This window comes from Gobius niger, assembly GCF_951799975.1.
Source record: "Gobius niger genome assembly, chromosome: 2".
NCBI lineage: Eukaryota > Metazoa > Chordata > Actinopteri > Gobiiformes > Gobiidae > Gobius > Gobius niger.
In genome coordinates this window covers 46552600-46580042 of record NC_136853.1, presented here as the reverse complement: position 1 = coordinate 46580042, position 27443 = coordinate 46552600, and the positions used below count along the sequence as shown (strand labels likewise).

The 27443-nt window shown below is 36.9% G+C and overlaps 1 protein-coding gene across 1 annotated transcript in view; it reads left to right on the top strand.

Annotated features, from left to right (window-relative positions):
- The window catches only part of wnk1b (WNK lysine deficient protein kinase 1b), a gene marked incomplete at both ends in the record, with an annotated part of 239842 nt that overhangs the window by 153848 nt on the left and 58551 nt on the right, over positions 1–27443 (top strand). The window contains 4 exons of the mRNA XM_079551457.1: positions 21431–21519; positions 23406–23545; positions 25540–25619; positions 25722–25904. Coding sequence (XP_079407583.1) covers positions 21431–21519; positions 23406–23545; positions 25540–25619; positions 25722–25904 — 492 coding nt within the window. The remainder of the gene's footprint in view (positions 1–21430; positions 21520–23405; positions 23546–25539; positions 25620–25721; positions 25905–27443) is intronic.

The window sequence follows — 27443 nt, the reverse complement described above, 5'->3', positions numbered from 1 at the left end:
AAAAAGTAACAAAAATTTGACAAAAAATTTAGAAAAAATGGACGAAAAAGTGACAAAAAAGTGACAAGAATTTGATAAAAAAATGTGAATAATTTGATGAAAAAGTGACAAAAAAGTCACGAAAATTTGACAAAAATGAGACGAAAACAAGGATGAAAATGTGAAAAAAGTGAGAAAACATTGACGAAAAAGTGACAAAAAATTTACAAAAAAATGACAAAAAAGTAAAAAAACATTGAGAAAAAAGTGAGAAAAATTTGACGAAAAATTTAGAAAAAATGGACGAAAAAGTGACAAGAATTTGATCAAAAAGTGACAAAAAAGTCCCGAAAATTTGACAAAAATGAGTCGACTGCCCGACAAAAAAAGTGCTGAAAAAAAATCTGATATGGGGAAAAAGATCCATTTAGTTTTGTAGGTCTTTCTAATGAGGCGTCACACTGGCCTACAGGATTTGGGTAAAGCTGAACTGGAGAAAACGCTCTCGGTTCAGGCGGGAGTTAAGAGGTTAATAAATAGGATTTATGCACAGAAAAAGTATTTTGGGGGTAAATTTTAACTACAATATCTTCCCACGGCTCTGGTCACACCCGAGGTCTGCTCTCATTAACGTGCTCATTGTTCTGTCCTTCACTGTTGTGGGTCCGGAGGTCGTGTGTGTTTAGTTCTGCAAATAACTTGGGATTCCCATTGCCTAAAATTATGAAGAAAAGACAGATAACAACAAATCAGAGCTGGATAATAGGTTTTGTTCACGTGACATCACAGCATTCTGAAGAGCCCATAGGTACAGACGGCATCTCTGGAATCGCCCATATTTGGTCATGGGGGAAAACAATATGGAGAAAAATCTAAACTTTCTTTAATTATTCCAAAACTACTTTAAAGACGGGGTTTTCTGCTTTTTTCAGTCCCATAGCACCAGTCTATATCACACTACAATGATGACAAACCTTCTGTTGGTCTGTAAATGCAAAATGTAAATAGCCCTTTTTACAAACAGCAGCACAGTTTTCATCAAAATTCCGTTTGCAATCTGTAATTGTTCCAAGACTCCACACACTCCACTTGTTCTCCCTTTATATATGTTACAACACGTGGGAGAGCGCTCTTCCTAAAGTCGATGATCAGATCTTTTGTTTTTGCAACGTTCAAGAGAAGATAAGACTCATCTCACCATTTGACAAAATCCTCAACAGCGTTTTGTGAAGTCGACTTACAATAACTGAGTCATCTGCGTGTTTTAAGATGATTCGGTTTTCATGGTCACACATGCTAGTGCACGATATAAACAACAGGGGCGTCTGCACTGTTGTTTTGAATCCTGTCAGACATTAGCTTTTTAGATGAATTGAATGCAATGTGTACATATCTTTTTTTTTTTTTAAATCTGTAAACGGCTCTAGCCATAGCTTGAGCCATGTGTAAGGGGCCTCCAACAAAAATGTGCCTTTTTACATATGATATAATAGTAAATGTTCAGAATTGTTGTGGGAAACACCATAACCAGTGTTACTTTCGGCTTAATTTTAGTCAAAGTGATATTTTTGTGACTAAAATTGGACTAAAACTAAATTAAAAGTTTCTCATGAGACTAAAACTGTGACTAAAATGTCCAGATATTTGAGTCGACTAAAATCAGACTAAATAAAAATGAAAAGGAGAGACTAAAATCATCCAAACTTGTATTGAGCGTCTGAAAGAGCCTCAGATCATGTTTAAAGGATCAGCTCTGAGCTTTGTTCATGTGGAGCAGAAACATGAAGCAGAGGAACAACATTAAATATGATTAGAATGAAGATTATCAATGCAAAGTCCACTAAACTAGTCTTAAATTTAGTTGACTAAAACTAAAATAAAATATGTTGTCAAAATTAACACTGACCACAACAACATGGTCATGAATGGTTAAAAAAGAATCCTCCGTCTCCTCCGTCTCCTGCAAACTAATCCACCTCCAGCCTTTGTCTCTGTTCCTCACACTTGTTTACCCACTGTATTAATCAGCTGCAGGAGATCCTGTCATATGACTGTGTTTTTCACTCTCTCTCTCTCTCCCCGGGTCTCTCTCTTTCTCTCTGCCTTTTCTCTCTTTCCATTCTTACAGTATTCACATTTTCCCCCTGCTTTCTGCTAAATTAGATAAAAGGTAAATTCCCACCAGCAGAGGGCAACACTGACTAGGGCTGCTCGATTATTGAAAAAATAATAATCACGATTATTTTTGTCATAATTGAAATCACGATTATTCAAACGATTATTTGTTGCCTTAAAAAAAAAACATCAAAAAAGTGACAAAATCCAGCAAAAAAGTGACAAAAATCCATAACAAAAAGACAAAAATTCAGCAAAAAAGTGATAAAAATCCATACAAAAAAGACTAAAATCCAGCAAAAAAGTGACAAAAATCCATTAAAAAAAAAGACAAAAATCCAGCAAAAAAGTGACAAAAATCCATTAAAAAAAATGACAAAAATCCATTAAAAAAAGACAAAAATCCAGCTAAAAAGTGACAAAAATCCAGCAAAAAAGTGACAAAAATCCATTAAAAAAAAGACAAAAATCCATCAAAAAAGTGACAAAAATCCATCAAAAAAGTGACAAAAATCCATAAAAAAAGTGACAAAAATCCAGCAAAAAAGTGACAAAAATCCATTAAAAAAAATGACAAAAATTCAGCAAAAAAGTGACAAAAATCCATAAAAAAAAGACAAAAATCCAGCAAAAAAGTGACAAAAATCCAGCAAAAAAGTGATAAAAATCCATACAAAAAAGACTAAAATCCAGCAAAAAAGTGACAAAAATCCATTAAAAAAAAGACAAAAATCCAGCAAAAAAGTGACAAAAATCCATTAAAAAAAATGACAAAAATCCATTAAAAAAAGACAAAAATCCAGCTAAAAAGTGACAAAAATCCAGCAAAAAAGTGACAAAAATCCATTAAAAAAAAGACAAAAATCCATCAAAAAAGTGACAAAAATCCATCAAAAAAGTGACAAAAATCCATCAAAAAAGTGACAAAAATCCAGCAAAAAAGTGACAAAAATCCATTAAAAAAAATGACAAAAATTCAGCAAAAAAGTGACAAAAATCCATAAAAAAAAGACAAAAATCCAGCAAAAAAGTGACAAAAATCCAGCAGAAAAAGACAAAAAGCCATCATAAAAATGACAAAAATCCAGCAAAAAAAGTGACAAAAATCCATCAAAAAAGTGACAAAAATCCATAAAAAAAGACAAAAATCCAGCAAAAAAGTGACAAAAATCCATTAAAAAAAGTGACAAAAATCCAGCAAAAAAGTGACAAAAATCCATTAAAAAAAAGACAAAAATCCAGCAAAAAAGTGACAAAAATCCAGCAAAAAAGTGACAAAAATCCATAAAAAAAGTGACAAAAATCCATAAAAAAAAGACAAAAATCCATCAAAAAAGTGACAAAAATCCATTAAAAAAAAGACAAAAATCCATCAAAAAAGTGACAAAAATCCATCAAAAAAGTGACAAAAATCCATAAAAAAAGTGACAAAAATCCAGCAAAAAAGTGACAAAAATCCATTTAAAAAAAAGACACAAATTCAGCAAAAAGGTGACAAAAATTCAGCAAAAAAGTGACAAAAATCCAGCAAAAAAGTGACAAAAATCCAGCAAAAAAGTGACAAAAATCCATAAAAAAAAGACAAAAATCCAGCAAAAAAGTGACAAAAATCCATCATAAAAATGACAAAAATCCAGCAAAAAAAGTGACAAAAATCCATAAAAAAAGTGACAAAAATCCATAAAAAAAAGACAAAAATCCATCAAAAAAGTGACAAAAATCCATCAAAAAAAAGACAAAAATCCATCAAAAAAAGACAAAAATCCATCAAAAAAAGACAAAAATCCAGCAAAAAAGTGACAAAAATCCAGCAGAAAAAAGACAAAAATCCATAAAAAAAAGACTAAAATCCAGCAGAAAAAAGACAAAAACCCATCAAAAAAGTGACAAAAATTAAAAAAATTAAAATTTGAAAAAAAAAATTATAATCGATTTTTTGCGATTATGCTAATTTTGTAATCGTTTACTGTTGTAATCGAAATCGTAATCGAATTTCGATTAATTGCACAGCCCTAACACTGACCCAAATACACCTATAGTGAAGTATATAGTAGCAACATAAAGGACTTAAGTATGCCTCGTATCTGCCATTTGGATCAAAATAATCACCTTTTCTCTCTGCGTGAAAGGCAAAGCAGAAATAAAACAACAAAGGCAATGTTTAGTCTGTGTTCGAGTCCAAACAGGGTGTGAGTGTTCAGACGGGCCCACGTCTGTTCACCTGAGAGAAAGGCCCATTGTTTCTCATTACGGAGTCTCGTTTCCAGTTCTTAAAGATCCACTTATCGACTCACTTTGATTCCAAATGTTTGTTTGAAGTGTTTTTCAATGGAGCAAAACTTCCAGCTATTCACATTTTGGAATCACTGTTTCCGTTTATGGCACAAACTTAGTTAAAGGTGCACGATGCGACTTTTAAAGTAAAAATAAGAAGGTATTTGACACTGACCTTGACCTTCTCACCTGAAAACACTTGAACCTGGAGCGTTTTATAGACCAGGGGTTCCCAAACAAGACCCCCATTGCATAACGTTATGGCCTCTTACGCTACTTTAGGGAAGAAAAAACGTTTTAAAATCAAGTTCATGTGTAATTAATCAGTTTATTTTGAATACTTGAATGGATTTCACAAATGATATGCAATGTTACACTCAAAATATATTACAAAACAGTAGCATTTTTCTATTTATTTCATCCTGAAATCATCTGGGACCGGTTCATTTAGGGAGGGGCGGCGCCGGCAAGTTTGTGTTCCAAGTGTCTTTAGGACAGAGCGGTCTGGGTGGTTATGGGAGGGGCCAAGGACAGGGGCGGACTGGCCATATGTCCTGTATTCTGGAAGAGCACAGAAGGGCCATTGGCTCTAGGGCCACCGGTCTGGCCTCTCACTTTACCCTTACCCCCGAGCTTTACCCAAATCTAAAAGCTTAAAAGAAAAGCATCCAAGAGCAAAAATGTGCTGGAAAAGCAACAAAAAAGTGACAAAAACACAACAAAATGTGACAAACGTGACGACAAAGCGATGAAAAAACAACAATAACATGAAAAAAAAAGAAAAACAAGAGACGAAAACTTAACAAAAAAGGGACAAAAATTCAACCAAAATGTGACAAAAACTCAACAAAAATGTGACAAAAACTCAACAAAAATGTGACAAAAACTCAACCAAAAAGTGACAAAAACTCAACAAAAAAGGGACGAAAACTCAACAAAAAAGGGACAAAAACTCAACAAAAAAGTGACAAAAACTCAACCAAAAATGTGACAAAAACTTAACAAAAAATGTGACAAAAACTCAACAAAAATGTGACAAAAACTCAACCAAAAAGTGACAAAAACTCAACCAAAAATGTGACAAAAACTCAACAAAAAAGGGACAAAAAAGGGACAAAAAAGGGACGAAAACACGCCCAAAAGCCACAAAAGAAGTAATATCAAAAAGCAACAAAAACATGACAAAAATGCAGCGACAACGTGACAAAAAGTTCCCGTCACTTTTCTAGATTTTCACTTTCAAATGAGGCGTTACAGTGTCGCTCTCCAGTCAAGAAGCCTTTAGATTTGGGCAAAGCCGAACCGGAGAAAATGCTCTCGGTGAAGGCGGGGGGTCAGAGGATTATGTATTTGTGAAGTGTCACATTTACGCTAATTTGGGCCAGACTGACCAGAGTCCAGGGCTGGTTTTCAGTCCCAGTCCGGCCCTGGCCAAGGTCATGTTCATGTGACGACCACAGCCTGATGTCTCTGAGCTTCATCCTGCATCAAACACCTTTGTATATGAAAAACAACTTTGACCATTAGAGGGACAAAGCCTCTAGTGTTTGAACAGTTTTCAGGCGCCAGAGCAACAGTTACTGAGAAAAAAGAAATATCACAAAAATGCCCAAAACGAGTAAACCTATTCTTTTTAGTTCGACGGTGCACTGCAAAAAGACATAAACTAGATCAGCATAAACATCTCAGTTTGAGCACAATAATCCAAATTTGAGTTGTTTTGACTAGTTAAGAAGTTGTTGGGCATTTGTCCCAGATTATTTCACTTGTTCTGAGATGTTTCTGACTCGTTTCGATACATTTCGTCCTTATTTCAGGTCATTTTCTTTGCCAATGGGGAAAGAAAATTGGTCTCGTCTCATTGGCAATTTTACTTTCTTATTTCAAGCGAGATTTACCCTAGAACTGGTCTGAAATGTCCTCAAACAAGCAAAGCAAACTTGGTCCGATCAGGAAAAGTGTCTAAATGAGTGAAAACCGCTCAAAACAAGAAACATTTCCTCAAAACCCCAGTCTCACTGTGGCTCAGGGGTTAGTGGTTCTCACACGGGGGCGGGGCCTGAGCTGCTGAGGCTAAATGCTAACCGGTAGCATGCTAACGTCTTGAGCAGCTAAACCTCTTAACTCCCACCTGAACCGAGCACATTTTCTCCAGCTTTACCCCAATCCAAAAGCTTCTGGAAAAAAGGTGAAAATAGCGACAAAACTGAGACGAAAACGAGGATGAATGTGAAGAAAGTGAGAATAATTTGCCGAAAAATTGACAAAAAAGTGACAAAAAATCTACAAAAAAGTGAGAAAAATTGGACGAAAAAATGGACGAAAAAGTGACAAGAATCTGACAAAAACTACGAATAATTTGCCGAAAAAGTGACCAAAAATTTACAAAAAAATTACAAAAAATTGACAAAAAATTTAGAAAAAAACGGACAAAAAAAGTGACAAAAAAAATTGACAAGAAAAAAATCTAAAATTTTAGTTGTTTTGACTGGTTAAGAAGTTGTTGGGCATTTGTCCTAGATTATTTCACTTGTTCTGAGATGTTTCTGACTCGTTTCGATACATTTCGTCCTTATTTCAGGTCATTTTCTTTGCCAATGGGGAAAGAAAATTGGTCTCATCTCATTGGTGATTTTACTTTCTTATTTCAAGTGAGATTTACCCTAGAACTGGTCTGAAATGTCCTCAAACAAGCAAAGCAAACTCGGTCCGATCAGGAAAAGTGTCTAAATGAGTGAAAACCGCTCAAAACAAGAAACATTTCCTCAATTATTTAAGCCAATGCTTGATATTTACTTTTTGCAGTGCAACTTTTAAGGTTCCCAACCGGCACCAGATTTTGGAACCAAGAGCCAGCGTTTTTTCCGTGGAAAACGAAAGAACCGGTTCTGAAACTGGAACTGGCCCAGAACCAGCACCGGCACCAGCTTGGTGGAAAAGGCCTCTCTCTGTGGAGTTTGCGTGTTCTCCTCCTCCAGGTCGCCCCAGTGGCTTTGAGGACGGGTTAAATGGAGAACAAACTGCCCTACAGGGATTCATAACGTATAAATGTGGGCGAGAACATCAGCTTGTTTGTCTTCAATGAGTTTGGCTTCGTCATAGAAAACGGAGATAACGAGAATCAGGAGACGGCCTGATGAAATCAAAGGCCTTTTGCCGGAGCGCCGTCAGGGTCGTCACTACGGCGACGACCCCATCAGCGTCACCGAAGGCGGGCGCGGCGTCTCTCCTCGTAGGTTTGGATCAGGCACAAACCGAGAGGCCAATGTTTTGCTACAAACTAAATGTTAAGGTTGATTAAACCCGTGTCTAAAGCGTTTAATCATAATTGCACAGATTAGGTTATATCATTGACCTTTTACAGAAAGATCAATCTGTTTAGGAAGGAGATTTCTTCTATCCATTCATGTAGGGTTTGTTTTTAAAGAGGCTGCAAGGTATTCATATATTTGCAAATGAGTGTCTAGATTAGATGCTAGTTTAAGTGTTGATTAGCTTCTGGATATTCGTGATATACATTTTTCTTTTTCACTCCCTGATGATAATGGAGGAGATAAACGCTTCCAAACAGGGGCCGGACTGAAGAACAGCCTGGACTCTGGTCAGTCTGGCCCAAATCAGCGTAAATGTGACACTTCCACAAATACACATGTGAACCTCTGACCCCCCGCTTTAACCCAGAGCATTTTCTCCAGTTCGGCTTTGCCCAAATCTAAAAGCTTCTTGACTGGAGAGCAACACTGTAACGCCTCATTTGAAAGATAAAATCTAGAAAAGTGACGGAAACTTTTTGTCACGTTGTCGCTGCATTTTTGTCACTTTTTCGTTGTGTTTTTGTCTCTTGTTTTTCGGGGTTTTTTTCATGTTATTGTTGTTTTTTCATCGCTTTGTCGTCACGTTTTCGTCACATTTTGTTGTGTTTTTGTCACTTTTTTGTCACTTTTTTGTTGCTTTTCCAGCGCATTTTTGTTTATGGATGCTTTTCTTTTAACCCCTTAACTCCCGCCTGAACTGAGCACGTTTTCTCCAGTTTGGCTTTACCCCAATCCAAAAGCTTCTGGAGAAAAGTTGAGAAAATAGCAACAAAACTGAGACGAAAACATGATGGAAATGTGAGAAAAAAGTGAGAAAAGTTTGACAAAAAAGTGACGAAAAATTGATGAAAAAATGGCCAAAAAAAAATGACAGAAAAGTGACAAAAAAGTGACAAAAAAAATGACAAAAAAGTGACAAAAAGTGACAAAAAACGACAAAAAAGTGACAAAAAAGTGACAAAAAAAATGACAAAAAAGTGACAAAAAGTGACAAAAAAATGACAAAAAATTGACCAAAAAATGACCAAAAAAATGACAGAAAAGTGGAAAAAAAGTGAATAAAATTAGATAAAAATTTGACCAAAAAATGACAAAAATTAGACGAAAAAATTACAAAAATTAGACGAAAAAATGACAAAAAAGGGGGGAAAAAGTGCCAAAAATTTGATAAAAATTTGACCAAAAATTACACCAAAAAATGACAAAAAAATGACAAAAAAATGATTAAAAAAATGACAAAAAATGACCAAAAATGAGTTGAATACCCAACAAAAAAATGATGGAAAAAAATCTGGTGACGTGAGGAAAAAGATCCTCTCGGTTCAGGCGGGAGTTAAGAGGTTAAGCTTTTAGATTTGGGTAAAGCTCGGTTTCGCCCGGGGGTCAGGGTGAGGTAAAGTGAGAGGTCGGACCGGTGGCCCTTCTGTGCTCTTCCAGAATACAGGACACATGGCCAGTCCGCCCCTGCTTCCAAAAACATCCCATGCTTTCAGATCTACTGTTCAGTAAAGTACAGTTCGAATGGTCAAGTGTCCCAGTGGGAAGGCGCTGCCCACACTGGTCCTCTTTCACACTGGTCCTCTTTCACACTGGTCCTCTTTCACACATGCATGCACAGCCCCCGGCCTCTCGTCACCTGCTTCCTCAACAATCCTGTCTAATTAGTTGTTTCTCCTTCCCTCTCTCTCGGGTCAGCGCCTTTTCTCTGTGGGAGATTCTTTCAATCAGCCGTTATTTGTGGAGGCTTTTACAGCAGCACCTGCCGAGCCAAAGTGCTTTCCACAAGTGCGGCGCTAATTGTAAATTACATTTTAATTCAATTGTGTTTAAAACTTTAAACCAGAACAACACAGAACAGAAGGGCTTCAGAGGCGCGTCAGAGTTTCACATGGAGGAAACAGATTCTGTCCACACGAAGTCAAGCTCAAGATATAAACGCACAAATGTGTTGAATCCAGAAAATCATCCACAGGAAGCCGGGATTTTGGGGTCTGTAAACGGACATGATCCAAACCAGACCCAGAGTGGGATAATAATAATACTAATGGTTTTATATAGCGCTTTTCTGGACACTCTTTACATTGCATCATTTGTTTTATTTATTTTATTTGACCTTTATTTAACCAGGAAAGTCCCACTGAGATCAAGAATCTCTTTTTCAGGGAGTCCTGGCCCCAGAACATGTTGTAGTTTTTTAGTGGTCGGGGAAACTGGAGTACCTGGAGGAAACCGACACAGACACGGGGAGAACATGCAAACTCCACACAAAGACCCAGCCGCCCATACACTCCATACTTGATGGTGGTGAGCTACTCTTGTAGCCACAGCTGCCTGGGTTAGACTGACAGAGTGAGCCAACCACTCACTCACTCCATTCAGCCAGGCTTCCTGGCGTTTCCAAACGTTCTCCGATCCAAGCACCGACCAGGCCTGTGAACACTTTTAGTTGTTACTGCATTTATTGTTGTCACATTATGTAAATTGTAAATTGTGTATGTGTTTCCTGCCTCGGGACGACAGATGGAAACTAGCATCCCCGCTATAATCTGGCATGTTTACAGTTGCTCATGTGCAACTGTTCATCAATATGCATTGTCCATATCAAATATATAAATAAAAAATAAAAAAATCTGACGAGATCAGGCAGAGTGAAAGACCTCAAAACGCCGTTTACGCGGCTCCGCAAATTTTACTAAAACGATGACATCACTGCGCCAGCGTTGTGTCTGTTATACATCATCTATACTACTACTACTACTACTACTACTACTACTACTACTACTACTACTACTACTACTACTACTACTACTACTAATACTAATAATAATAATAATAATAATAATAATGCATTGGTTTTATATTGCGCTTTTCTGGACACTTAAAGACACTTTACGTTGCACTATTCATTCACTCCATACTTGGTGGTGGTAAGCTACTATTGTAGCCACAGCTGCCCTGGGGTAGACTGACGGAAGCGAGGCAACCAGTCTGCTCCATCGGCATCTCCGACCACCACCAACCACTCACTCACTACATTCAGCCAGACTCCCTGGTGTTTCCCAAACGGTCTCCCATCCAAGTCCATCAGGCTCTTCCTGCTGAGCTTCAGGTCTGACGGGATCGGGCAGAGCAAAGGTCTGGCCACTGCTGACCTAATGATGAGCTTTACTTCTGCTTTTACTGCTCCACATATAGAAAAACACGGCCGAGCAAACTCTTGGACTGACAGTAAAGGTTTTCCTGCTTTCGTCCCGTGGGTCTGGAGAAGGAACTCCTCTCCTCGTTTCTTCTGCAGAAGAACTGGGTCAGTCCTGAACTTGTGCAGCCACAGTGTCAAAGCTGGAGCTGCTGTTCATGGGAAAGCGCTGTTCAGGGCCCGGCTCGGACGATTTGCTGGATGTCTCCCCCTGTTTTTCAACCCCCTTTTGCCCAGTTTTCCGTAAAGATAAAGAATCATCTGCTGTTATTATCTTACAAAGTAATGGTGGCCTTCGTGGTTCGTTCCAGCCATGTGAGTTTAATCTTTCAGTCATATATTGCTGCGCAGAATTGTCGTTAAAAACGCGACTTTTTGGATGCTTTTCTTTTAACCCCTTAACTCCCGCCTGAACCGAGCACATTTTCTCCAGTTTGGCTTTACCCCAATCCAAAAGCTTCTGGAAAAAAGGTGTGAAAATAGCGACAAAACTGAGACGAAAACAATGACGGAAATGTGACAAAAAAGTGAGAAAAGTTTGACCAAAAAATGACAAAAAGTGACAAAAAATTGATACAAATTAGACTAAAAAATGACAAAAAATGACAAAAAAATGACAAAAAAATGACAAAAAAAATGACAAAAATTAGACGAAAAAATGACAAAAAAATGATACAAATTTGACCAAAAAATGACAAAAATTAGACGGAAAAATGACAAAAAAATGACAAAAAAGTGACAAAAAATGACCAAAAAAATGACAAAAATTAGACGAAAAAATCACAAAAAAATGATACAAATTTGACCAAAAAATGACAAAAATTAGACAGAAAAATGACAAAAAAGTGACAAAAAAGTGACAAAAATTTGATAAAAATTTGACCAAAAATTAGACCAAAAAATGACAAAAAAGTTACAAAAATTAGTTGAGGTTAGTTGAGTCAATTAAGTGTCTTTAAATAGCGAACCCCCCCATCCCCCCCCCGACATGAGCCTATTCTGAAGTCATGGCCATATGATGTTTTTGTGCCCGTTCCTCTGTCATGCCTAACATCATTAGCTGGTCCGTCAGCCTTAACTTAATTTGACCCGGGAATGTTCTTCTGCGACAGAGCGACCAGGAGCCACGGGGCGGGGGGGGTGGAGGGTGGAGGGGGTGGAGGAGGGGGGGGTGCTCTTACGCAACGGACGCACTGGAGGTGGCATTTCAGAACCGCTGCCAAGGTCCAGGACCAAAGAAAGTGAGTCAGGAAGAGAAAGCAGAAGAGAGATCGAGCTGCTGACCTGTAAGACCTGAGCCGTCACTGTGAGTGTGGCTTTTCTGGACCTTTTTGGGGGAAGAGGGGCTCGATTCAGGATTTGCTGCTTTGTTGGGCCTCTTCGTTCTAGGTAAGATGTATTTAACAGTTTTGGGTCATTATTTTTGCTTTTTGGGATGTGAAGAACAAAGAGGTATAACTGCATTTCCATAATCCGCCGATATAGACAAAAAGTGAATATCAAGCATTGTCTTAAATGACTTGAATTGAGGAAATGTTTCTTGTTTTGAGCGGTTTTCACTCATTTGGACACTTTTCCTGATCGGACCGAGTTTCCTTTGCTTGTTTGAGGACATTTCAGACCAGTTCTAGGGTAAATCTCACTTGAAATAAGAAAGTAAAATTGCCAATGAGATAAGAGCAATTTTCTTTCCCCATTGGCAAAGAAAATGACCTGAAATAAGGACGAAATGTATCGAAACGAGTCAGAAACATCTCAGAACAAGTGAAATAATCCGGGACAAATGACCAACAACTTCTTACCTAGTCAAAACAACTAAAATTTTAGATATTTTTCTTGTAAATTTTTTTGTCACTTTTTTGTCCGTTTTTTCGAAATTTTTTGTAATTTTTTTGTAAATTTTTGGTCACTTTTTCGTCAAATTATTCGTAGTTTTTGTCAGATTCTTGTCACTTTTTCGTCCATTTTTTTCGTCAAATTTTTCTCACTTTTTTGTCAAAGTTTTGTCCATTTTTGTCACTTTTTTGCCACTTTTTTCTACATTTTTTGTCAATTTTTTTGTAATTCTTTTGTCAATTTTTCATCAAATTATTCTCACTTTTTCCACATCTTCATCCTCGTTTTCGTCTCAGTTTTGTCGCCATTTTCTCACCTTTTTTCCAGAAGCTTTTGGATTTGGGGTAAAGCTGGAGAAAATGTGCTCGGTTCAGGTGGGAGTTAAGAGGTTTAGCTGCTCAAGACGTTAGCATGCTACCGGTTAGCATTTAGCTTCAACAGCTCAGGCCCCGCCCCCGTGTGAGAACCACTAACCCCTGAGCCACAGTGAGACTGGGGTTTTGAGGAAATGTATCTTGTTCTGAGCGGTTTTCACTCATTTAGACACTTTTCCTGATCGGACCGAGTTTGCTTTGCTTGTTTGAGGACATTTCAGACCAGTTCTAGGGTAAATCTCACTTAAAATAAGAAAGTAAAATTGCCAATGAGATAAGACCGTTTTTCTTTCCCCATTGGCAAAGAAAATGACCTGAAATAAGGACGAAATGTATCGAAACGAGTCAGAAACATCTCAGAACAAGTGAAATAATCCAGGACAAATGCCCAACAACTTCTTAACTCGTCAAAACTGCTAAAATGTGGATTATTGTGCTCAAATTGAGATGTTTATACTGATCTAGTTAATTACTTTTTGCAGTGCATCCAGTGTTAAATAATGTTATAGCATGAAAATATCACTGCGGTTTCACTGTAAAGCCAAGGTTTCTACTTATCGCAGACGTGATCACACAGAACTGAATCAGAATCGTATGAAAACAAGCCACAGGTCCTTTCAGGAGTCGCTGAAGCAGTTTGTAACAGAATCGTAAAGAGGTTTTCCTTCTGACTCAGATTTAAAACAATCCCAGCTCTGGACGGTGGAGTTTTTCTGTGATCCAGACGTGCTCCTCAGTCCAGCTTTAGTTCCTCTTTCGTTAATCAGTTATGTCGGTCCGTTAACGTTAGCGTGTGGGAGATTTTCTCATGTGCATCTTGTTGGACATTATATAGATTTAATGTTAAATGTGTCTCTTACTCTTGAGTTGGATGTGTTTCCTTCAGCTGAGTTGTATGTTTTGATTTCATTTATTTGTGTATAGACGCATATCCTGAGCTAGGGCTGGGTACCGCTAAACGGTTCCTACTTGGTACCGACCGAAAAGCTCCAGTAGGGGGCGGTATTGAAAAACTATTTTTTTTTTGTGCTAATTTTCGGTGCTTTTTCCTCCAAACGTCAATAAATGATCCACAGTGAGTCTGAAACAGCCTGAACTCATGAGCAGCTTCAGCACAAATGCAGGACTAAACCAGGACTAAACCAGGACTAAACCAGGACTAAACCAGGACTAAACCAGGACTAAACCAGGACTAAACCAGGACTAAACCAGGACTGAATAAGAAACTAGACTCTTAGACAAAGAGAAAAGCAGTGACTACAGGGTATGACAACAAGAAACACATGGGCTTTACCTTTACCTTTAGCTTTAGCTTTAGCTTTAGCTTTAGCTTTAGCTTTACCTTTACCTTTACCTTTAGCTTTAGCTTTAGCTTTAGCTTTAGCTTTAGCTTTACCCTTACCTTTAGCTTTACCTTTAGCTTTACCTGCACCTGCACCTGCACCTTTAGCTTTACCTTTAGCTTTAGCTTTAGCTTTAGCTTTAGCTTTACCTTTAGCTTTAGCTTTAGCTTTAGCTTTACCTTTACCTTTACCTTTACCTTTACCTTTAGCTTTAGCTTTAGCTTTACCTTTACCTTTACCTTTACCTTTACCTGCACCTGCACCTTTACCTTTACCTTTACCTTTACCTTTACCTTTACCTTTACCTTTACCTTTACCTTTACCTTTAGCTTTAGCTTTACCTGTACCTGTACCTGTACCTGTACCTGTACCTGTACCTTTACCTTTACCTTTATTCTGAGAAAAACATGAAGTTCCAGGCGACGCTGCTGCTCCTGTTTTCTGATGTTTGGACTTCCTCCTGAACCAGACTTTTCCAATACACATTATTTTAACTCAATTAGAAAAACAAAGGTATCGGAAAAAGTACCGTAAAGGCACCGGTATCGACAAGCAGGTATCGTTAAAGTAGTGGCATCGAAAACAAACGGTGCCCAGGCCTATCCTGAGCCGTGGTGTGGCTGATGCCTGTGTGTTGTCAGTGTTTCTTAGTAATGGGCTCATATACATTTTTTAGTCGTGATTAAATTAGAATCATCCACCAGTTGAAGTTGAAGGGTCTTTGCTCACAGTCTTTAAAGTAACACGTTTTTCTAATGGAGCATCGGTTTAGACCCGTGTTTCCCGACCCGGGCATGAGGAGCCAGTGGGGTACGTGAACATTTAGCTCGGGTATTTCTGGGTTTCAGGTGACATCACAGCGTTCTAAAGGCCGATAATATTATATAGAGGTGAAATTATTTTGCTTTTGAGGACATTTTTTGGTCTTGTACAAAGAGATCATGGACCCAATGACTGAAGCTAAAGATCATTTTTTGTAGTTCATACATTTCTTTTTAGATACGACTTGTGAAAGTGTAAACAGTGTTAATTTTGGCAACATATTTTAATTTAGTTTTAGTCTTTTGACTAAAATGTAATGTCATTTTAGTCGAGATTTAGTCGACTGATTTCTTTGACTAAAATATTTAGTCTTAATTTTAGTCAAAGTGATATTTTTGTGACTAAAATTGGACTAAAACTAAATTAAAAGTTTCTCATGAGACTAAAACTGTGACTAAAATGTCCAGATATTTGAGTCGACTAAAATCAGACTAAATAAAAATGAAAAGGAGAGACTAAAATCATCCAAACTTCTATTGAGCGTCTGAAAGAGCCTCAGATCATGTTTAAAGGATCAGCTCTGAGCTTTGTTCATGTGGAGCAGCTCCATGAAGCAGAGGAACAACATTAAACATGATTATAATGAAGATTATCAATGCAAAGTCCACTCAATTAGTCTTAAATTTCGTGTTCTATTTTCAAATCTTGTTCGTGTTCTATTTTCAAACTCTCGTTCGTGTTCTATTTTCAAATCTTGGTCGTGTTCTATTTTCAAATCTTGGTCGTGTTCTATTTTCAAATCTCGTTCGTGTTCTATTTTCAAATCTTGTTCGTGTTCTATTTTCAAATCTTGTTCGTGTTCTATTTTCAAATCTTGTTCGTGTTCTATTTTCAAATCTTGGTCGTGTTCTATTTTCAAATCTTGGTCGTGTTCTATTTTCAAATCTCGTTCGTGTTCTATTTTCAAATCTCGTTCGTGTTCTATTTTCAAATCTTGGTCGTGTTCTATTTTCAAACTCTTGTTCGTGTTCTATTTTCAAATCTCGTTCGTGTTCTATTTTCAAATCTTGGTCGTGTTCTATTTTCAAATCTTGTTCGTGTTCTATTTTCAAATCTTGGTCGTGTTCTATTTTCAAACTCTTGTTCGTGTTCTATTTTCAAACTCTTGTTCGTGTTCTATTTTCAAATCTCGTTCGTGTTCTATTTTCAAATCTTGTTCGTGTTCTATTTTCAAATCTCGTTCGTGTTCTATTTTCAAATCTTGTTCGTGTTCTATTTTCAAATCTCGTTCGTGTTCTATTTTCAAATCTTGGTCGTGTTCTATTTTCAAATCTCGTTCGTGTTCTATTTTCAAACTCTCGTTCGTGTTCCATTTTCAAATCTCGTTCGTGTTCTATTTTCAAACTCTCGTTCGTGTTCTATTTTCAAATCTTGGTCGTGTTCTATTTTCAAATCTCGTTCGTGTTCTATTTTCAAACTCTCGTTCGTGTTCTATTTTCAAATCTTGGTCGTGTTCTATTTTCAAATCTCGTTCGTGTTCTATTTTCAAACTCTCGTTCGTGTTCTATTTTCAAATCTCGTTCGTGTTCTATTTTCAAATCTTGGTCGTGTTCTATTTTCAAATCTCGTTCGTGTTCTATTTTCAAACTCTCGTTCGTGTTCTATTTTCAAATCTCGTTCGTGTTCCATTTTCAAATCTTGGTCGTGTTCTATTTTCAAATCTTGGTCGTGTTCTATTTTCAAACTCTCGTTCGTGTTCTATTTTCAAATCTTGGTCGTGTTCTATTTTCAAATCTTGGTCGTGTTCTATTTTCAAACTCTTGTTCGTGTTCTATTTTCAAATCTTGGTCGTGTTCTATTTTCATATCTTGGTCGTGTTCTATTTTCAAATCTCGTTCGTGTTCTATTTTCAAATCTCGTTCGTGTTCTATTTTCAAACTCTCGTTCGTGTTCTATTTTCAAATCTTGGTCGTGTTCTATTTTCAAACTCTTGTTCGTGTTCTATTTTCAAATCTCGTTCGTGTTCTATTTTCAAATTTTGTTCGTGTTCTATTTTCAAATCTCGTTCGTGTTCTATTTTCAAATCTTGTTCGTGTTCTATTTTCAAATCTTGGTCGTGTTCTATTTTCAAATCTTGTTCGTGTTCTATTTTCAAATCTTGGTCGTGTTCTATTTTCAAACTCTCGTTCGTGTTCTATTTTCAAACTCTTGTTCGTGTTCTATTTTCAAATCTCGTTCGTGTTCTATTTTCAAATCTCGTTCGTGTTCTATTTTCAAACTCTTGTTCGTGTTCTATTTTCAAATCTTGGTCGTGTTCTATTTTCAAATCTCGTTCGTGTTCTATTTTCAAACTCTCGTTCGTGTTCCATTTTCAAATCTTGGTCGTGTTCTATTTTCAAACTCTCGTTCGTGTTCCATTTTCAAATCTCGTTCGTGTTCTATTTTCAAACTCTCGTTCGTGTTCTATTTTCAAATCTTGGTCGTGTTCTTTTTTCAAATCTCGTTCGTGTTCTATTTTCAAACTCTCGTTCGTGTTCTATTTTCAAATCTTGGTCGTGTTCTATTTTCAAATCTCGTTCGTGTTCTATTTTCAAACTCTCGTTCGTGTTCTATTTTCAAATCTTGGTCGTGTTCTATTTTCAAATCTCGTTCGTGTTCCATTTTCAAATCTTGTTCGTGTTCTATTTTCAAATCTTGGTCGTGTTCTATTTTCAAACTCTTGTTCGTGTTCTATTTTCAAATCTTGGTCGTGTTCTATTTTCAAATCTTGGTCGTGTTCTATTTTCAAATCTTGTTCGTGTTCTATTTTCAAATCTCGTTCGTGTTCTATTTTCAAATCTCGTTCGTGTTCTATTTTCAAACTCTTGTTCGTGTTCTATTTTCAAATCTCGTTCGTGTTCTATTTTCAAATCTTGTTCGTGTTCTATTTTCAAACTCTTGTTCGTGTTCTATTTTCAAATCTTGTTCGTGTTCTATTTTCAAACTCTCGTTCGTGTTCTATTTTCAAATCTCGTTCGTGTTCTATTTTCAAATCTTGTTCGTGTTCTATTTTCAAACTCTTGTTCGTGTTCTATTTTCAAACTCTTGTTCGTGTTCTATTTTCAAATCTCGTTCGTGTTCTATTTTCAAATCTTGTTCGTGTTCTATTTTCAAATCTTGGTCGTGTTCTATTTTCAAATCTCGTTCGTGTTCTATTTTCAAACTCTTGTTTGTGTTCCATTTTCAAATCTCGTTCGTGTTCTATTTTCAAACTCTCGTTCGTGTTCTATTTTCAAATCTTGGTCGTGTTCTATTTTCAAATCTTGGTCGTGTTCTATTTTCAAATCTCGTTCGTGTTCTATTTTCAAACTCTCGTTCGTGTTCTATTTTCAAATCTTGGTCGTGTTCTATTTTCAAATCTCGTTCGTGTTCCATTTTCAGATCTTGTTCGTGTTCTATTTTCAAATCTCGTTCGTGTTCTATTTTCAAACTCTCGTTCGTGTTCTATTTTCAAATCTCGTTCGTGTTCTATTTTCAAACTCTCGTTCGTGTTCTATTTTCAAATCTTGGTCGTGTTCTATTTTCAAATCTCGTTCGTGTTCCATTTTCAAATCTTGTTCGTGTTCTATTTTCAAATCTTGGTCGTGTTCTATTTTCAAATCTTGGTCGTGTTCTATTTTCAAATCTTGGTCGTGTTCTATTTTCAAATCTCGTTCGTGTTCTATTTTCAAATCTCGTTCGTGTTCTATTTTCAAACTCTTGTTCGTGTTCTATTTTCAAATCTTGGTCGTGTTCTATTTTCAAACTCTTGTTCGTGTTCTATTTTCAAATCTCGTTCGTGTTCTATTTTCAAATTTTGTTCGTGTTCTATTTTCAAATCTTGTTCGTGTTCTATTTTCAAATTTTGTTCGTGTTCTATTTTCAAATCTCGTTCGTGTTCTATTTTCAAATCTCGTTCGTGTTCTATTTTCAAATTTTGTTCGTGTTCTATTTTCAAATCTCGTTCGTGTTCTATTTTCAAATCTTGGTCGTGTTCTATTTTCAAATCTTGTTCGTGTTCTATTTTCAAATCTTGGTCGTGTTCTATTTTCAAACTCTCGTTCGTGTTCTATTTTCAAACTCTTGTTCGTGTTCTATTTTCAAATCTCGTTCGTGTTCTATTTTCAAATCTCGTTCGTGTTCTATTTTCAAATCTTGTTCGTGTTCTATTTTCAAATCTTGGTCGTGTTCTATTTTCAAATCTCGTTCGTGTTCTATTTTCAAACTCTCGTTCGTGTTCTATTTTCAAATCTCGTTCGTGTTCTATTTTCAAACTCTTGTTCGTGTTCTATTTTCAAATCTTGTTCGTGTTCTATTTTCAAATCTCGTTCGTGTTCTATTTTCAAACTCTCGTTCGTGTTCTATTTTCAAATCTCGTTCGTGTTCTATTTTCAAATCTTGTTCGTGTTCTATTTTCAAATCTTGGTCGTGTTCTATTTTCAAATCTCGTTCGTGTTCTATTTTCAAATCTCGTTCGTGTTCTATTTTCAAACTCTTGTTCGTGTTCTATTTTCAAATCTCGTTCGTGTTCTATTTTCAAATCTCGTTCGTGTTCTATTTTCAAATCTCGTTCGTGTTCTATTTTCAAATCTCGTTCGTGTTCTATTTTCAAATCTTGGTCGTGTTCCATTTTCAAATCTCGTTCGTGTTCTATTTTCAAATCTTGGTCGTGTTCTATTTTCAAATCTCGTTCGTGTTCTATTTTCAAATCTTGGTCGTGTTCTATTTTCAAATCTTGGTCGTGTTCTATTTTCAAATCTCGTTCGTGTTCTATTTTCAAACTCTCGTTCGTGTTCTATTTTCAAATCTTGTTCGTGTTCTATTTTCAAACTCTCGTTCGTGTTCTATTTTCAAATCTTGTTCGTGTTCTATTTTCAAACTCTCGTTCGTGTTCTATTTTCAAATCTTGTTCGTGTTCTATTTTCAAACTCTCGTTCGTGTTCTATTTTCAAATCTCGTTCGTGTTCTATTTTCAAACTCTCGTTCGTGTTCTATTTTCAAATCTTGTTCGTGTTCTATTTTCAAACTCTCGTTCGTGTTCTATTTGCAAATCTTGCAAAATTGAAAAGTTTTTTTTCCCAGAAATCTCGACTAAAATTAATTTACATTTTAGTCAAAAGACTAAAACTAAAATCAAATATGTCGTCAAAATGAACACTGTTGCCATGGAAAAGCGGCAAAAGGGACTTCATTTTCTTCTGCAGCTCAGGGTGAAAGAACAAGAAGTTCTTGCGTCTTGTGAAGCATAAATGAGCCTTTAGACTTGACTTTATTTGTGTGTGATAAATAAGTTTATGTTCCGCCAGTAAACGGTAAAAAAGAGTGAAATACTAGGTGTGTTTGAGATGCCGTTGTGTCTCGCCTGGAAGATCGAGAGTAGCCGGCGCAACGGGGGCGGAGACAAAAGTCTGAAGCCAATCAGACCACTCCACATGCAGAACAACGAGACTGGCCTCAGATCAGCAGCGTCTCGTTCAGATATCGCGTTCATTTAAAGTTTATCCTAAATAAAAGTCCTTCACCTCCTGCTCTGTTTCCTTTACTCCAGAGACGTCATTCTTCATCAGAGGAAACTTTCCCATTCGTTTGTTTGTTCAAGTTTGTGAGATAAAAACACGTCCTTTTAAATCATGAGTTTGTTCTGAAAAGCATCAAACATGAGCTCTGTTTTAGGGGCGATGCAGAACTTTAATAGTTTCAGCCATAGTTTATTTGTTCAGATCTAAAGAGGAGAGAGAGGAGGGGGCGGAGCACGTTTCTGATCACACAGACTCGTATCACCTGAGCGTGAGGACAGGTGGGTGTTTTCCCATCATGCACCGGGCCGAGGATCCAGTCGGCTGCTCTCGTCGGGGTCTCACCATCTTTGCCCGTGACGTCAGAGCCTCTGGAGCAAGAACAGAAATCTAACCGGCACCGAGAGTCTGCAGTCGGCTGTAAAACTGCGTCCGCCTGGCTCATCTCAAACACACCTATTGTGTTTCCCAAAACATACTTCCTCCCCCCTCAGCGAGGCCACGCCCCCTTGTATGACACGTTTCCATCTGTGTCTATATGGAATCATTTCAGTCGTTTTTTTTAAAGGTGAACCCGAGCAGTGTTTTCAATGGAAAGTTCATTTTAACGTGAGAAAGCTCTGGATTCCCCCGGATTCCCCTGTGCTCGTCCTCACTTCAGATTCAGATTTTAATGCCGTCGTTTCTTTGTCTTTGTGAACAGGGAGTGAAACCAGCCAGTTTTGACAAAGTCGCCATCCCAGAGGTGAAAGAAATCATCGAGGGCTGCATCAGGACGAACAAAGATGAAAGGTAAAACACAGAGAAAACAGTAAGTAACGAGTCCCTGAATCTGGGTCGTTTTTGCTCAAACCCTTTGGTCGTGTGAAAGTTCCGCTTGGACGTGACTGATCATGTGAACCTGGGCCCAAGAAGAAAGCCCGACACGACACATTTCTTTACACTACAGTGACCATCGTGATCAAAAACACAAGGCTCAGGGTTTAACCAGGACTTACATAATCCCCTTTGTCTCTATAGGGGACATTAGAAGGAAAATAATCTGTTTTTATTTCACCAGGATGAAACTTAGCCTTTTCATTATAGTTAAACCGAGTGTATCAATGTACAGTAGTTTCCTCTGTTTCTTTCTTTCCCCCAATAGTAACATTAAGTGGTAGTAACGTAGCTCCTGTGTCAATAATACCGTAATTTCTCTAATACTGGCCTGTATTTCATTAGAGGCCGGGTCTCTAAAACAGGCCGGGGCTTTTATTAGAAACTATAGCAGTAGAAATATTCCCCATGTTAGGAGTTTGTCTCACACTGGTGTAAATGAAAACTCAGGTGCAGGAAGTAACAAACTGAACCCGGGCCGAGGGGGACGCTGCGGAGGAGCTGATCCCAGCGTAACTTTGACACAGATTTAGCCACTTTTCAAACCTCCTGTGACCATATTTGGAAACAAATGTCGTGTGACCCTCCAGGGTTTTAATAAAGTCTCCATCGCGTCTTCAAAGCACGTCCAGCTGCTCCGTGTGCAGGTCAGTCCCGCGCCTCAAAATAACTCCTCCCATCAGCGCGAGCGTCTCGTCTTCTCTCGGGTCAGTCTCATGATCGATCACAAACACAAACGCTCCGTCTAAACTCGCCTTTTACACAAGATAACAACAAATAATCCGGTCCGGTAAAAACGAAACAGAAACCTGCAGTGACACTGATGTCAAAGCTCCGCTAACAGCAACGAAACACTTCCTGTTGTCCCGACAAAATAAAAGGCGTCAATGTTCCAGCCGCTGGGAGAGGGTTTGAAATGTTCAGTAATAAATGAACCTGATATTTTAGGTGCAAATGGACACAGATCTCGTTTTTCTTCGTTTTCCTTTTGGACACAAGGGGGAGACATTTCATCTTCACAATATAGTGGCAACAAGACAAAACATGAAGAACAAGATACAAAAAACAAGAGAGGTCCAGATCCTCATTCAGGCCAGAGCGTTCTCTAGCATTAAGAGCGTGGATCCAATATGATTTTATCGCCACCCCTGGCATTTAAGGTGATCACCTCAATTCCTGACACCTTTAGGGTGTAGTCATGGCTGTTGTGGACATCCATATAATGTCTGGCCATAGGATAATTTAGGTTTTGAATGACGATCTGGACCTCTCTTGTTTTTTGTTTCTGGCCCATTAATAAAGCCTTTATACTTTTGCAAAATATGAGCCTGGACCTGATCTTTCTCTCGCCTCCTTCCATGAGCACCATTTTTTGCTGGATACCAGAAGCTCCCTGTCCTAACCTCTGCTAATATCAAAATAAGTCTTAAATACAGTGTTGGCAAATGTTATATATCATCCTATTGTTTGCAGAGAACATTATATTAGCAAAATAATTGTTTTTGACTTGATTCTGTTTAATGTTGCAGCCCTGGCAACAACAGTAATGTCTCTCCCTTTGTTCATAATTGAATGTATTTTTGGCATTACTGGATTAGCCGCTGCATTATCTGAAATTACTAACTTGCCGTCAACATGTTTGTCCCGCTCTGCCTCGACCTCGTAACTCAATAGTTTCGAGACTGTCTCAGGACATCGGCCGTGAGTCCTTGTAAACACTTCCTGTCATCGAGCTCCATTTCCAACAGCGGTGGGATTTAGCTTTTTTGTTTTCCTGTTGCTCATTCTGACTTTGTCCTCAGGTACGCCATAAAGATCCTGCTGAACCATGCTTTCTTCCAAGAGGAGACCGGAGTCCGGGTGGAGCTGGCCGAGGAGGAGGATGGGGAAATGACGGCGATCAAACTGTGGCTGAGGATAGAGGACGCCAAAAAGCTGAAAGGTGAAGGAAAGAAACAACTACAGAAAACGCTCACTTTATGTCTCGCAGATCTCGGCTTTACCCAAATGTAAAAGCTTCTTAACCTGAAAGTTCACAGTCTATAGGTCAGTGTAAAGCCTCATTTGAAAGCTAAGACCGACAAAACTGAGCTCAGCTTCTTTCCTGTTTTAGTCGTTTTAGCCGCGTTTTTGGCTACATTTAATTTTTTGTGTGATGTCGCTGTGTTGAAGCCACACAAAATTGATGAAAACATAAAAAAAAAAACCGTGATGGAAAAATGTGATGAAAAACATGACAAGATTTTGACAAAAAATGTAACAAAAAATGTGACGAAAAACATAAAAAATGTAATGAAAAATATAATACGTGACAAAAAAATTGACAAAAAACATGACGACAAAAAAAACGTGACATAAAATAAAAAAACATGACGTAAAAAAAACGCGACGAAAAAAACAAAAAAAGGTAATGAAAAACCTTTTAAAAAATGTGTCGAAAAACGTGAGGACGAAAAACAAAAAATGTGACAAAAAAGTGTTGTTTTTCTTAAAGTGGCAAAAAACATGACCCAAAAAATTGATGTTAAACAAAAAATGTGACGAAAAACAATAAATAAAGTAATGAAAAAAAATTTTTTTTAAATGTGGGGAAAAAAGTGACATGACAAAAACATAAAAAATGTGACGAAAAACGAAAAAAGGGATGAAAAAGTTTTTTAAAATGTGTCGAAAAATGTGACGACAAAAAACAAAAAATGTGACAAAAAAACGTGATTTTTTTTTAAATATGGCGAAAAACGTGACGAAAAATATTTAAAGATGTGACGAAAAACATAATACGTGACAAAAAACGTGACAAAATTGTGACAAAAAACGTGACAAAATTGTGACAAAAAATGTGACAATAAATGTGATGTAAAACAAAAAATGTGACGAAAAACATAAAAAATGTAATGAAAAATATAATACATGACAAAAAACGTGACGACAAAAAAAAAGTGACGTAAAATAAAAAAACCTTTAAAAAAAATGTGTCGAAAAACGTGACGACGAAAAACAAAAAATGTGACAAAAAGTGGCGAAAAACATGACCAAAAAACTTGATGTTAAACAAAAAATGTGATGAAAAACAATGAATAAAAGTAATGAAGAACATTTTTTTTTTTAAATGTGGGGAAGAAAGTGACAAGACAAAAACATAAAAAATGTGACGTAAAACAAAAAAAAAGTGACGTAAAAAAAAACGCGACAAAAAACCAAAAAAAGGTAATTTAAAACCTTTTTAAAAAAAGTGGCGAAAAACGTGACGACAAAAAACAAAAAATGGGACAAAAAACAATAAATAAAAGTAATGAAAAGCATTTTTTTTTAAATGTGGGGAAAAAAGTGACATGACAAAAACATAAAAAATGTGACGTAAAACAAAAAAAAAGGCTGAAAAACTTTTTTTTAAATGTGTCTAAAAATGTGACGACAAAAAACAAAAAATGCCCAAAAAACTTTCTGTCAATTTTTTTTTTTTAAACGTGATGTTTTTTTGTTTTTTTTTAATATGGCGAAAAACGTGTTGAAAATATTAAAGAAAAAGTGATGAAAAACGGAACAAAAACGACAAATATAACGAGGAAGAAGCTTAAATGAGTTTAGCCCTTATCTTTCTAATCAGGCGCTGCTCTGGCTCGTAAGGCTGTAATCTCTCAGGTCAAGAAGCTTTTAGATTTGGGCAAAGCTGGAGAAAATTAAAGGCGGGTAATAAGAGGTTAAAAGCTTTGTTATTCAGGCTTTTAAACTTTTTGACCAAGTGAAAGCATAAAAAGTAAAGATTTTGAGTAGTTTTTCTTAGTGAATCAGAAAGTACAGACACCGACTATGTTTTCGACTGAATTAATCTATAGTAAATTAGTAGTATTAGTAAAGTAAATTTGTTCTGAATATTCTGTATGTACTTTTGTTCCACCGCTGTTACTAAACCCAACGTTTCTGCATCGATTCCAGGAAAATACAAAGATAATGAAGCCATTGAGTTCTCCTTTGATCTCAGCAAAGATGTCGCCGAAGATGTGGCTCAGGAAATGGTATTTACTCTGAATCGAATCACTTTGAACGTTGGGATAAATGTAATATAACGTGATCACGAGTGGAGGCACAAAGAGTGATAAAACCTCTCGCTTCTTCAGGTCGAGTCAGGCTACGTGGCTGAAGGCGACCACAAGACGATGGCCAAGGCGATCAAGGACCGCGTGTCTCTGATTCTGAGGAAGAGGGAGCAGAGGCAGTTAGTCCGAGAGGAGCAGGAGAAGAGGAAGCAGGAGGCCGAGCGACAGGCGTTACCCGAGACGCCCAGGCCGGCTCACAACCAGGTCTGTGGGAGGTTTCCCGATCAAAGAGGACACGTTAATCTGCTGCTTTCTTCTCCCGGGACTTCAAATCATCGAACACATGCGGAGATGAAGCGCCTTCCTGTGGCAGCTGTGGGAGCAAAGTCTGAGAAGCTTAAGAGGAGCAAATAGGCACGATTTGGATACGCTAATACTGAGTGCTAGTGCCAGAGCCGTGGGAGGATGTTTTAGTTAGGGGGCGCTGAGGGAGAAAATGTACCCACAAAATACTTTTTCTGTGCGTAAATCCTATGTATTAACCTCTTAACTCCCGTCTGAACCGAGAGCGTTTTCTCCAGTTCAGCTTTACCCAAATCCTGTAGGCCAGTGTGACGCCTCATTTGAAAGATCTACAAAACTAAATGGATCTTTTTCCTCACGTCAGATTTTTTTTCATCACTTTTTTTGTTGGGCAGTCGACTCTTTTTTGACAAATTTTCGGGACTTTTTTGTCACTTTCACGGCAAATTATTCGCATTTTTTTGTCAAATTCTTATCACTTTTTCATCCATTTTCCCTCGATTTTTTTGTCAAATTTTTGTACATTTTTATAGTTTTTTGTAAATTTTTTGTCACTTTTTCGTCCATTTTTTTCTACTTTTTTGTCAATTTTTCGTCCATTTTTTGTCAATTTTTGTAAATTTTTTGTCACTTTTTCGTCAAATTATTCACATTTTTTGGTCAAATTCTTATCACTTTTTCGTCCATTTTCCCCCCGATTTTTTGTCCAATTTTTCTCACATTTTTGTAAATTTTTTGCCAATTTTTCGTCCAATTTTTTCCATTTTTTTGTCCATTTTTCGTCCATTTTTTCTAAATTTTTTGTCAATTTTTTCTCACTTTTTTGTCCATTTTTTGTCATTTTTTGTAAATTTTTTGTCACTTTTTCGTCAAATTATTCACATTTTTTTGTCAAATTCTTATCACTTTTTCGTCCATTTTTTCTCAATTTGGATGGAAAATCACGACGATGAAAACGTGACGAAAAATATTTTAAAATGTGACGAAAAACATAATACGTGACAAAAAAACGTGACAAAATTTTGACAAAAAAATTGACAAAAAACGTGACGATAAAAAAAACGTGACATAAAATAAAAAAACATGACGTAAAAAAAAACCCAAAAAGGTAATGAAAAACCTTTTAAAAAAATTTGTTGAAAAACGTGACGACGAAAAAACAAAAAATGTGACGAAAAACACTGAATAAAAGTAATGAAAAACTTTTTTTTTAAATGTGGGGAAAAAAGTGACGAAAAATATTTAAGGATTTGACGAAAAACATAATACGTGACAAACAATGTGACATTTTTTCTCAATTTTTCGTCAAATTTTTCTCACTTTTTTGTCCATTTTTTGTAAATTTGTGTCATTTCTTGTACTGCTATCTTAGCGAGGACACTAATAGACATAATGTATTACCCAGACCCTAACCATGATCCCAATTCTTACCCTAACCCTAAATCCACATCTTGACCCTCAAACAGTCCTTCAAATAAATGAGGACCCCCCAAAATGTCC